This window comes from Pezoporus wallicus, unplaced genomic scaffold (genome assembly GCF_028554395.1).
Source record: "Pezoporus wallicus isolate ANWC-B61680 ecotype Strahan unplaced genomic scaffold, APGP_CSIRO_Pwel_v1 scaffold_7850, whole genome shotgun sequence".
Taxonomy (NCBI): domain Eukaryota; kingdom Metazoa; phylum Chordata; class Aves; order Psittaciformes; family Psittacidae; genus Pezoporus; species Pezoporus wallicus.
Window position 1 is genome coordinate 267,175 of NW_026639846.1, and position 13,239 is coordinate 280,413.

Genomic DNA, 13,239 nt, shown 5'->3' on the forward strand with positions numbered 1-13,239 from the left:
TGTGCTCAAGTTTCACTTTTCTGAGTAAAGTCAGGGAAGAAGAAAGGCAACATCTTTATTCCACGCTCTTTTTCCTAGGTAATTTGAAAGTATTTTCCATAGATATGCTAGGAAATACAAGGTACAGCATCCTCACAAAATGCAGAGCTTTTTAGGTACAAATACTCATAACACATAGAAACATTTGGAGAAACCTTGAAGAGGAGCTTGTCACTGCCAGTGGACTGTGCTCTCAGGATATGTCAGCGCTCATGAGACCTGTTTTGTTGATTTACAGAAGCTTTGAGGCTTGGCTTATTAAAGGGAAACCAGAATTGTATCTGACAGCTTTTTCTTCTCTTTCTTCCTCGTAGTCTATGCAAGCAGCAAGGTGTCCCACTGATGAACTGTCATTAACCAACTGTGTGGTGGTGAATGAGAAGGACTTCCAGTCTGGGCAGTAAGTGTGCACTGTTGCTCTTTCAGCTTTGAACCAAAAAGGAATTGTTTTCAGACTTTGGGTGGGGGTGGAATGAAATATCAGCTTTTGGAAGGTGAATACAGGAGGTTAATTAACAAAACCTCTGTGTGTTTAGAGACCAAAGCTCTCTATATGCCTCTTTCTTGGAACTGAAGATAGCGAAGTGGTAAATTTGCCTCTGAAGCTTTTCTTCCTTGGGATCTGGATATGCTCAACTAATTATAATCAGTATTTTAATGAAGGGCTTCAGGTCTTGATGTGTTTTTTTGGTTTGGTTTTAGTTTTGCTGCTGTTCCTGTTACATAGCTAGAATATTTGAAGTATTTCATGTAGACTTTTATCATTTAATTGTGTTACTAGGGGCATCCTCTCACTTTCACATCATGTTGGAGTGCTGAACAGTCAGTAGAAACTCTTGTTTTTTAGGGTTTTCATGCACAAGAACAAAAGGGGAAGGCAGCCAGAGTGTGGGCACAACAGTTTGGATTCTTTAATTACAGTTTTGGGGTGACTGATAGACGCTGACTCTGGGTTTTACTTTTGTGAGAGAAGTAGAAAACACCTCATTTTTTCAGCTCAGCCCACACAGAAGTGCTTTGTATTAAAAGAAGCCAATTCAAATTAGTTTCCTTGCTTCCCTGCAGCTGTACAGTGCCTCTCTTAAAGGTTTCAATATGTGGATTGTAGACAGAATGAACTAATTGCAGGAGGGTTTACAAAATGCAGAAAACAAGTTCAAAAAGGTACTGAATGATACACTTAGGCCCTTACCATAAAATACCTGGCCCATGTGAATTCTGCTAAGGTTGGAGACTAGTGGTTCTGAACTGCGGGGATGGGGGGAGAGATGTGCTTAAAGGCTTGCCTCTTTTTGTGCTACCAGTCTGCTGTGCTGCTACCCTGGAGAGCTGTCCCAGCCTTTTAGTGATTAACTGTGGATTCACAAGCCCAACTTGAGTATAAAAGGCCAAACAGAAACAAAACCACCTCCCCTAAAAGATCTAAATGAGCACAACTTGTAGAGTCAGTAGCAGGCAAAAGGATGTGCTTGGACAGGTAATGGCCTGGTCTCTTTAAGTGATGACACTAGGTGGAGTTTTTTTTCCAAAGTAATTGTCTTACAAGAATACCTGCACTGAACATTGTACCTCATGCATTATACAAATGTTAATTTCCTCAACTCTGAACATCCTGGAGCTGCCAGAGCTGCAGCACCCTCCTGCATTCCTTTTGCTTGAAGAGCCCTCATTCATGTTCGTGGAAGCAAGCAGGAAGTAACATCCCAAGGCTTGCCTGGTGAGCAGGCTGGCCGTGGTTCAGTCTGTGCTGATTCTCCCTAAAAGAGCTGCCTGTTTCTAGAAATTGGGGCTCATAAAGAAAGCAGCATATGTTTGGTTGTGAGCAGATGCTATAAATTGCTTTGTAAAGCGTAAGCCTGGAATACAGAGAAACATCACGATATTCAGCTACTACTGAGGGATGTAGTCATTCTGCTGCATTGCAGATACACTGAGCAGGACCATCCCTAGGATCTGCTGCAGTAAGGTGCACACAATCAGCAGATTTGGTTTGTAGCATCCTAACCATGACTGGCTGCACAGAATGTTTTTTGGTAATGCTTCCATTTGGGGCTCACAGTGTAGACCTGGGAGTTTGACCTTGGATCATCGAGGTGGTTTATCCCCATGATGCCATTGTAGATCTTTTCATGCTTCATTTTCTGCATCCTCAAAGTTGGACAAGTGTGAGTCATCACTTTGTGACGTGTGAGTTCATGGTATGCAATGCATCAGTGTAGTGCTGTGGTGTTTGATAACTTGCACCATCTGAAGTTCCTGTGACGTATTTCTTGAGGACTCCCGGTGTATTTTGGAGAGAGAAGCAAGTGCTGAGAACACCCAGGCAGTGAAGGAAGACAAGGGCACGTTATCTCAATGACAGTATTTTTAATGTTGAGAACTGATTAATTATTCTTACCTGTTATGCCTGCCTTTTACATGGGAAGACCACCCCTCTTATTTCATGCCAGTTTAGTTACCTGAAGAGCCCTGAGGAGCCTAGCTGAATAATTTACATGGGTTTCCAAACATCCATGAGAGAAATATCTGCCCGTATTGTTCAACTGCTTCCTGGCATCTTTGCATAGATATGGAGGTTGTCCTCTCCCTTACAGAAGCTATGCTCTGTCTTTACTAATACAAAACCTAATGGATGCACAGGGTCGTTTTATTGTTGGTTTGCTCAGCAAACTTACCACCAGTTTCCTGGGTCTGGTTTGAAGTGCTTCTTAAGAACTGACATCACAGCCATGGTTTGGTTCTAATAATTTCAGGCAAGGCTTTACACGTGAATTGGAGCAGCAGTTTCATCTCTTCAAGCTATTGGGAGCTATCTGGCCCTGGTGACTCACTGTTCCTTTTGTTCGTTTTGAAGCAGAGGCAGTTCCTGAGGTTGAAATGTCCCTGCTCCCCGGGCTCTCCACGCTCTTTCCTGGTGAACGTCAGCGTAGGAAAATGCATTCACTTTTTCCTGCTATTGCCTTATTTTCAACATTCTTAATACTTAGGTTGCTTACAGCCTGTTGGAAAATGCTTCTGCTGCTTGGAGAAGAACTGTGGTTGTTCTTGTGCCTTTTGCAGAGTTTTCTCTAAAGAACCTGTCAGGATTTGATGAGATTTTCTCACTTGGCTGGAGGTTTTTTTTTTCAGAAAGCTGATATATTTTTGTTTTATTTCTTTTCCTTTTTTCTTTCCTGGCTTCTCTTTGCCTGCTGTCAGGCTCTGCTGTCTTTCTGGTTCGCTGGAAATGGTTTCAGTGAATAGTATGCTCCAATATAGTTAGATCAGTTTATATCAAATCTTTGTGGCTACCCCAGCCCAGCAGTATTTTCACCAAGTATCCTCATTTTCTTGCATTTTTCTTTTTTGAAGTAAAACCCAGCGATGGTGGAGTTTGTTTCTTCCTGCAGAGATGCTGAATCTATGCACGTTAAACTCACTGTTCTGTTTTGAGCCAAACTCAGTGCACTGCTCAGGATCCATCCCAGTCTTAAGAAGCTTTAATCTTGGGTCATTTAAACTATCTGATGAGCTGCTTCTAATAGGATGTTATTTGTCATCAGGTGTTATTTCTTGATGAGGTGTTCGAGTAGCATAGCTGGAACTTGTATTTTGCCTACAGGCATGCTTACCAATACTCTGCACCTTGCTTTCCAGGTGCCTATGTATTGATCAGGCTTATACACTCTGTGCTGAAAATCTGATTCCAGTCCTGGCTTCCTGGACAGCTTCTCTATTTTATCTACTACTCAATTGAAAATGAAACAGTCCTTGGAGCAACAAGGATCATCTTTCCTGCCTTGGTGGCAACACTCTTCTTAATGCAGCCAGAGATGATGTTGGCCATCTTTTCTGCAAGGGTGTGTTGCTGGCTTATGTTCAGTTTGTCCACCAGGATCCCAAGTCTTTGTCTGCAAAGCCACTTCCCAGCCATTTGCCCTACAGCCTGTACTGGTGCCCAGGATTACTGCTCCCCAGACGGAGGACTTTGCATTTTCCGGTGTTCAACTTGAATGGGATTTGTGTGAGCCCATGTCTCCACCCTGTTAAAGTCCCTCTTCATGGAAGCACAATCGGCAGGTGTGTCATCTGCACTCTGTCCCACCATCCTGGTCATTAGTGGGGAGTTTAAGTAGTTGTGGCTCCTATGGGTGCCTGTAGCTGAGCTTGGTGCCCTCTGAGCGTAGTGATTCAGGTGGTTTTGAAACCACCACGCTGCCCTCTTAGCCAGTTGTATTTCATCAGTTTATCTGTGAGGATTGTAAAAAGCATTGCAAACATTGAGGTAAACAATACCCACAGCTCTCCCTTCATCCTTAAAGCTCACCGTTTCCTCCTAGAAAGCTATCGTACTGGTCAGGCCTGGTTTTCCTTCATAAATCTATGCTGACTACTCCCAGTCACTTTCTTGTTCTTTAATACGTTTGGCTTACAGGAGTAGTTCCACTATGTTCCTAGGCTTGCATCCTCCTTGAAGATAGGAGGGACGCTTGCTTTCTCCCAATCCCCAGTACTTCCCTGATCACCACGAAGCACCAGTAAAGGTCTTGCTCTGCCTCTGTAAGATTTCCAGGGAACCATACTGCTTGTAACAGGTTTCTGGATTTATGCCTAGGACAGGAGGAGATGGAGAAGGAAGGGTGCCCATCCCTGCAGCTCTAACAGGTGATTTAGGGCCACAATGAGTGAAGAATCACTGGTCCACCTGCCAGTGGATGTATGCATTGCTCTGATGTGTTTAAAATGCTTTCTTATCCTGCTGTGCCATTAAGAGCTAGCAGTTCCTGGCAAGGTTTGCAAGCTTCCCTGCCTGTTTGGGCTAAAGCTGGTGTTGTCTAGTGGTTTTAGCTATCCAGGCCACGCATTTCCTCTAGTCTCAAAGAGCCTTATGTTCCTTCCCACCATGTGGCTGAAGCTGTTATGCACACACGATGTAGCCAGTGATCTGCTTTTGGATGGTGCTGGGTTTGCTGTGCATATGCAAATGGGAATGTATGGAGCATATGTGTATGTAATGTATTCACTGCCAACGAGGGGGGATGGCCAGGAGCGTGGGCCTTGCCTGTTGGCATAGTTCATCTGGCCTTTAGTTTCTGACTATGGATAAGAGAGGAACACCACATGAGTTGGTGGCTTCACATATCCTGTGGGTAGACAAAAGTGCAGGCAGATGTGAAGATGAGGTGAAACCTGATTCAACCATCAACCTTGCCACCAGTGCCCACAAATCCCATCTTCCTTTTGGTTTGCTTTCTTATGCCAAAAAGAAGTCTGCCTATCAGATGATAACACCTATCAGGCATAGTCTGAGGATAACTATAAGCAGCTTTTGAGTATCTTTGTTCCTGACAGCTTAGATTCTGAGAGTGAGAGACAGACACATGCAATGGCTGCTGCTCTGTCTGCTCCTGACTGTTTGTATTGTTCTGTTTTTATAACAGCATTCCTGGTCTTCAAATGCTGTCTCAGTCTGAGGTTTGTTGGTCGCTATCAAACAGGAGGAACAGCCTCAGCAGCCATGTGATTTTACTTTTTGTACAGAAATTCCTTCCATTTTTTCTGCAGTCAAACTTCAAACAATATATGAAGATCCTTGAATAGGCTTTGCATCTGTTTACTGTTGAAATCACAGCTGACGAGTACTGCTTGTATTGGGGTAAAATGTTCATAGAATCCTAGAATGATTTGGATTGAAGGGACCTTACAGCTCCTCCAGCTCCAACCCCTGCCACGGGCAGGGACACCTTCCACTAGATCAGCTTGCTCCAAGCCCTGTCCAGCCTGGCCTTGAACACTGCCAGGGATGGGGCACCCACAAACCCATTTTGCTTGTAGTTAGTCCAGAAAGCAACACGAATACAAGTGTTTGTGATACTGTTTTGCTGCTGTTATTTCTGGAGGAGTTTGGCCTGTGAGAGTGTATTTCTCACCTTTCCAAGGCAGTTTATCCCCAGATCACTGCTTTGCCAAGGCACGATGAAATCCCTGGCTGCCTCCTTCCCCTGTGCGTGGAGATCTGTCAGTTTAACACATAGGTGTTTAATTCCAGACTACTGAGTGACCTGATAGTGATACTTTGGTGTTAGATACATGAGATGTGAAACCAGTGTTGATTTTTAGATACATCAGCCTTGGTCTTTGTGGTTATAGCTTGATTCTCTTACATTTGTATGGGACAGTTCCTGAAGTAAAGGGCTACTTGGGGGGGGGGGGGGATATAAATAGTAGTTATTAGTACCATGTCTTGCAGTTGGGCTTAGAGATCATGTTATATCACTAAGGGTGATGGACTCCTGTGAAAGACTGCTGTGTAGACCTGCATCATGGTATAGGCCTGAAGCTTTTGTTTTCTCCTTTATAGGACCAGAAATAAACTGTCTGGTTTCTTTTGAGTTCTCAAAAGAGCTCAATGAATGCAAAGTCTTCCTGGCTGTATAGAACAATAGAATAGTTTTGGTTGGAAAGGACCATATGGTGTATATATAATATACTTCCAATATGGTGAAGTAAAATACTGTTCTCTCTTCTAGACATGTTGTTGTGAAGACTTCTCCCAACCACAAATACATTTTCACACTGAGAACCCACCCCTCGGTTGTTCCTGGCAGCATCGCATTCAGCTTGCCCCAGGTACTGTATAGTTTGACTTACCACTTTGCTACAGAACGGATCTCTTTTGAGATTAGGATTGAAGATAACTTGTAATTGGAGGGAGATGTCTGCCTAAATGTGTGCTGCAAATTTGATATCTGACAGCAGAAGTTCAAGAAGACTTTTACTGTAACTGATGAAAACTTGCTTGTATTACATTGATCTACTTTTAGTGCATGGTGGGCTAAAGATACTGGAAAAGGTATAATTTAACCTTTTAAAAACCCACCAGAAACAAGCTATTTCCAAAAGAAAAGCCTAAACAATAGCTGCTATTCCTTATGATTTTTTAATTGTTCTGGTTTCCCCTGACTTTAAGGGATTTCTTTTGTGGTATTGCTCTTTTAAGGATCTGCTGGAAGTTTTTTGGCTATATTCAGTCATTGTTAGTATTTTCAGATGAAAAGTGCAGTGAAATGTGTAAAATAGATTTAACTTGTCTCCTTTCTTAATTAAGTTATCACATGTTAAATGATGGTTAGAGTAAATAATCAATACTATCCACTTCCAAATAGAAAATGAATCTTGTAGCTTGTAACTGCCTCACACTGTGAGTCGCATAACACAAAAGTACAACAATGATGGTCACTGATTTAGTGCTTTCTTAGCAGTTACTGCTAGTAGCTGGTCTAGAAGCTGAGTCCATGCTGCAAACACAAGACTTCTTTTCCTCAACATATGTCTTGGCATATGCCCCAAAAGGACTTTCTGTTTTTTGACGTGTTGTTCAAACTCAGATTTGTCCGGATGAGTGGGTGAAGAGGATGTTGTGTTGACCATATGTCTAGCTATGATTTGTGATGCCCAAACTGAAAAGCAGATATCAGTAGAAGATGTTTGTATCACAGGGTTAAAGTAGATGCACTCATGGTCTAGGATTGACTTTTGTAGATTCCAGTCATTGTTGTAGAACCAGGAGAGCTCCTCTGCTAAGGAGTGAGGTAGGTTGGTTACCTCTAAAAAGTGACTATGGTTGTGTTACAGCTACTGCTAGGTGAATGTTTTAGTTGAGTATTCCCGATGCTGGGCTTTAATTTCCAGTATTTCCTGAAGCCTTGGAACCAGTGTTACGCAAAATGTGTGCTTACCTTATGTATTCATGGGTGGTCGTGTAGTAGACACAGGCTCTGTGATCTCCAAAAGTCTGTTTACTGTGCATTCATTATGCACGTAAAGTTCTTAACCACCTTTACTCTATAATAATGTTAATTCCTAGGGTTAAAAACCAAAAGCTGTGAAAAACTTTGTATACTGCAGAGCCCAAAAGATGAAGAGCTGTGCATTTTGCTATTAGCAAGCCAGAACTGTTGGCACAGTAAAGCTTGTAGGCTGTTGTACTACATAATTATTGAACCATTTCCCACCTGACATGCAGTTCTGTACTGCACATATCTTTTACAAGGAATCTGAAGAGACCTAGAGGATTTGAACAGTTCCATTCTTACTAGTTCTCCAAACAAGTGTTTTAGGTAGTATCGTTCCTTAAAGCACATTACAGCCATTTCCTGCAACTAATGTATACAGGTAAGCTTTTAAAATGATCATGGAGCCTGTAACACCTTTCTTGCCTCTTGCCCTACCGATTGTGTGAGCAGCGCCTGAGCCTTGGTAGGAAATGAGCAGAATGACAAAAGCCCTATCCAGGATGTTATCTTCTGCCTTTGAGACAAGGGGTGACCAATAATATGAAGGAGGTTGAACTGAATAAATTCCTAAGGTCAGAAAATAGAATTATTAATAGAAATGATTCCATGTTTTTGACTTTTCTCTTAAATTGGAGGTTGTTTTTAAGATCCCATTCTGCCCTTTTTTGCTGCTTCTTAAGGCTCTCATGGAGGAGCTGCTTTTCTGAGTAAGGATGCCGTCTCTGAGGGGGTGTTTGTTCTACCAGATGTCAGGATTTGTGAAGTTGTTGTCTTGTTTTGACAGAGAAAATGGGCTGGACTCGCCATCGGGCAAGAGATAGATGGTAAGTCAGTCAGCAGCATGATGGTGACCTACCTTTATAAAAGCTGAATTCTCTGTTTCCATACTGAAGCGAAACTGAATTGGAAACATCTCAGATCTTCAGCCTTTCTTCAGGTAATATGAGGCCTTTGTTAGTGGAAGGGAGTTGCTTTTATGTCTGCAGGCTTTCTGCCTCTCCATGTTTTCCAGACCTGGAGGGCTGTTTTGACTGATTTTGTCAGACGTTTGCCAGTAGGGGAATCTCACTCCTTGGCTATTTTCCCAGCTCCTTTGGGTTCAGCAAGCCCATGAGTGTGGATCTTGAACTTAGTCTGATGTCTTTGTCTAGAGTGGATCTCTTTGCCCTTCTACACAATCTTGCCTCACACATCTTGCTTAGAAGCCAATGCTTTTTGCTAGCTGATTTGGTTTGTTTTTTTTATACTGAGGAATAACATATAAAGGGGGGAGATCCATAAATGTACTTGTTTTTCACCCTTGTTTGTTTACTGGTCAGTAACGTGCCAGCTGCCTTACAGATAAGTGCTGTCTAGTACTGAAGTTATTTGAGGAAGGAAACACTAGTATTCAGCACCATTAGTTGAATACTAAGAGCATTTTAGTGATTGTACTTGTACCAGATCTTGCTATAAACTTACCAACTGTGTGGGAACATGTATTCAGAAAAATAATGCAGTAATGTTATGCAGTGACTAAATGTCATATGACTCCCTGCTGAGTGTAAAGGATTTGTAAAGTTATTCTACAGGTAGGGAGGAGTATTCATAAAAGTAGTGATTTACCAGGGCTCTTTCTTTGTCTCGTTCCCTTAATAATGGGAAAACTATGTTTTAAATGTCAGTTTTAAGTGGAGTCCAGTGCTTAGTGGTACAGTGAAGCTGAGTCCCCTTGAGCCTCTAATAACATGGTAAAGGTTTTCCAGGTGAGTGGATATTGTTAGTTTGCCTTTGTGGAAAGGTTGAGTGCCTGGAGTGGATGTTGTTGTCTTGCCCTGGGGGGGGTTCAGCTTCATCAGGTCCCGTGTCGCAGTTAGAGATGTGCATCTGGAGAAGGGTGCTGACTGCTTCAGCTGCATTCTCCATGCTGGGAGGTCACTGGTACCTCCTCAGCATGCCCTTCTGTTTCTAGGATGTTACAGGTTTTTGGGGCTGGTGCTGTCTGTTGCTTTCTGTTCTGCATCCCCAGTGGTGCATCACTGCTCTCCTCTGTACCAGACACCCTCAGCATTCAGTGCTTGATGTCAGGACTACTCGTATTTAGTTGTCACTTCAGTTCTGTTGATGGGGCCAGATTCAAGCAAGAGACAGGCTCTCCCTGTTCTCTTACTTTGAATGAAACATGTATCATAGCATGGTGGATGCTTATTTTGACATCACGTCTTCCCAGGCATCTGCAGGTTTGTTCTGGAACCATTTTACTGCCAAGAGGCTTGATAGGGAATATTAATTTCCCTTATTCACTTCATACTGCTTACACTTAGCTGCGACTTCTGCATGAGATCAGACTTTAGATTCAAAGCAAATCTCCTATAATGTGCCTTAACCTTCTGGAGAGGCATCCCTGTCTGTCCTTTGCTGCAGCAACAGCCCTAAATGGCCTCTTGTTTTGACTGATGTAACTGGTCACCTCTGTGGTTTAGGTACAGTTGGCAATGTCTTCCATGCCACTTTGCTTTCTGCTCCCTTTCAAGGGCTGTTCAGTTGATTCTGCATTACTGAAGGAAACCTGGGGCACAATAGGATAGGCCCAAGTGCACCTCTGGGCTAGGGGTTGTTTCCTCTGTGTCAGAGACGAGAGGTTAACTGATGCTTTGTTCTGGGCTGTAGAAGCTTGATAGATTATATTACTGCACTCCTCTGGAGAAGAGCTGGTCAGTATGTTGTTACAGAAAGCCAGTTATGACCTCTTGTCATTGATTTTTCGACAAGACTACTCTTAACACTTGCTTTTAAGCTTTCTAAAGACAGGTACATACAGCTTAGATGTAGATACTGTAGATACTGTGGTACTACAGCACGTGTGAGTTGGCTTTCATTGTCCTCATCCCCCAAAGCTTATGTGGTGTTCGAGCTGCTTTAAAGGAGACTATTAGAGTTTTTAAAGAAATGCAGGGATTTTCAGTGGAGATACCTCGCTGTATTTTTGATCTAATAATAGAACATGAATGTAAGAGGAATAAGGGTCAGAAATAATCAGTTTTATTAAGTGCTCATTCTGAGTAGAAAAATGTGTACTGCCCAACTTAAGAGTATATTTAATATATTGTAAGGGGACTGTCCTGTTCTGAAATGTGCTGTTTCTTCTTTCTTTAACAGTTTCCTTATACACTTTTGACAAGACTAAGCAGTGTATTGGCACAATGACCATTGAGATTGATTTCCTGCAGAAGAAGAACATTGACTCCAACCCCTATGACACAGACAAGATGGCTGCTGAATTCATCCAGCAGTTCAACAGCCAGGCCTTCTCTGTAGGGCAGCAGGTAGGGGGTTGCCTTTGCTTTGGAAGTCTGACGTGGTCTTCAGTAACATGCACATGCTTTCATGCTACAGTGATGGAAGATACTGGAGAGTGCCTGGGTACCATCTCTGTGCTGCAGAGGACAGCTCATAGGCAGACGTGGTTTGTTGTGGGAGTGGTTTCTTTGTAGGAAGTTGAACCAGCATGACTTTTACTGAGAGCTAAAGAAATCTGTCTTTGTGAGGAAGATTCCCAAGGCTTGAGCCAGCTGGATTCTCTCTGGTGTGGCCTGGTTGGATATAACCTTGGCAGCTCCTGGAATCTTCCTTGGAAAGAGAATTTTTGTTTGAATTTTTCCCATTGACTTGATCTTCTGCTACTTTTGGTCTGTTACTCTTAAGTATAGGACATGAATAGCACATGTTCAGTACACCAGAGCTTTACAGGGTAAAATCTGTATGGAATTTATTGGGTGGTAAACTTAGTCTTTAGGCTTGTTTCTCTTCAAAAATCCTTTATGTTTTTTTCTCTTGTCAAAATCCTTTTTAGCTTTTGAATGAATGAAACTCCCCTTCTGTTTTTTCTTTCCACAGCTTGTGTTCAGCTTTAATGACAAACTGTTTGGCATGGTGGTAAAGGACATGGAAGCTATGGACCCCAGCATTCTCAAAGGAGAGTCTGGAGCAAGCAAAAAGCAAAAGGTAGGCTTACTGGAATTCGTGCTCATTCCCTGGGGACTGCAGAGATCCAAGTACTGATCAGGTCTTGCTACCAGGAGGAATTTGGGTTACTTGCGTTTGGAGAAGTTGCACATCTGTTTCATCTGGCTGTGCCATTTGCCTCAGAGAAGACAAGGAGCTTCTGCTCTCAGTGATGTTATTTTAGAGAAGGTGGTGTTGGTATTTCACATTCTTCCCAGTGGCTTTTGTAGTGGGAGCCTTTGCTGCTGTTTCTTGCCTTCTGAGATGTGCTTGGAGGTATCTAAGGAGCAATCAGAAATTGAGTCTAGTAATTTAATATAATTATTTGTTTCCCTCCCTTTGGCAGATTGAGGTTGGTTTGATTCTTGGGAACAGTCAAGTTGCCTTTGAAAAAGCTGAGAACTCCTCTCTCAATCTGATTGGTAAGTGACACTCTAAATATTGCTTGTAAATATTGCTTGAAAATTGCTGCTTTTCAGGCCTCAGAGACTTGTATGCCTCAAAGTTTGTTTTTCTGGTTATAGCAGTTGACCAAATCCATTGAAAACTGCATCTCCAAATGTCTCCCAGGTATCTGTATGAACTAGCAGACCATAAATCATAGAATGGTTAGGAAGATGGTTGGATTTGATCCCGTAGGAGCCGGTCACACTTTTAGAAAGCAGTTTGTAGGTGCTCAGGATTCTCTTGAAAGCCACTGCACTGAGGAGACGCCACCCCTGCAGCAGACTCTGATGCTTCTAAACAGGGGCTTGATAAATGTCATTGTCCTCCCAGTACAAAGCTCCATAAGTGACCAACATACTGGAGCAGTTCCACACGTATCACCAGGGGGTATCTAAAATAGAGACAGAGATAGGAGGAGAAATGGTGAGTGTTACTTTAAGAGGTCCCAACAGTACCAAATTGAGTTGAGTGTGTAGCGAAGTTAACCTGCACTCCTAGGCCTAGATTAGAAGGGCACAATGGACCAGTAGGTCCAGCAAAAGACAGCAGCTAGTTGAAATAGTTTAACTCTTTAAACATCTGAGAATGCTGTTTCTCAGGGACACCAACAAGCCAACACTGCTCTCATTACATTTAATTAAACCAGCAGGGAAACAGGAAATGAAGAACTTGTTTGGATGTGTAGCCCAAATTTCAGAGTGAGTGCAAACCTTCTGCAATTGCCATCTCTAATGAGATGTCCCCTTCAAGGCAAGGGGCAGCTTCTGAAGAGCACTTGGCTTTTCTTCACTTCTGAAAGTGCTGCTCTTCAGAAGCTGGTGGCAGCTGCAAAACACGGTGCAGTGGGTTCATGGGGTGTTTAACTGTCCGTGCAGCAGGACTATGGCCAAACCTGAACTTGTTCTAAAGAGACAGTTTCTAAAGCCTCAGCAAAGCAAACCATGTACCATTTCAGACTTCACTAGCAAAGAAATGGTGGAATAATTTCTGAGTC

General features: G+C 42.7%; 1 protein-coding gene across 1 annotated transcript in view; it reads left to right on the forward strand.

Annotated features, from left to right (window-relative positions):
* The first annotated feature begins 224 nt into the window (after positions 1-224).
* The window catches only part of NSF (N-ethylmaleimide sensitive factor, vesicle fusing ATPase), a 49,898-nt gene continuing 36,883 nt past the window's right edge, over positions 225-13,239 (forward strand). The window contains 6 exon segments of the mRNA XM_057416623.1: positions 225-439; positions 6,549-6,648; positions 8,599-8,638; positions 10,953-11,119; positions 11,691-11,798; positions 12,145-12,220. Coding sequence (XP_057272606.1) covers positions 240-439; positions 6,549-6,648; positions 8,599-8,638; positions 10,953-11,119; positions 11,691-11,798; positions 12,145-12,220 — 691 coding nt within the window. The 5' untranslated portion in view covers positions 225-239.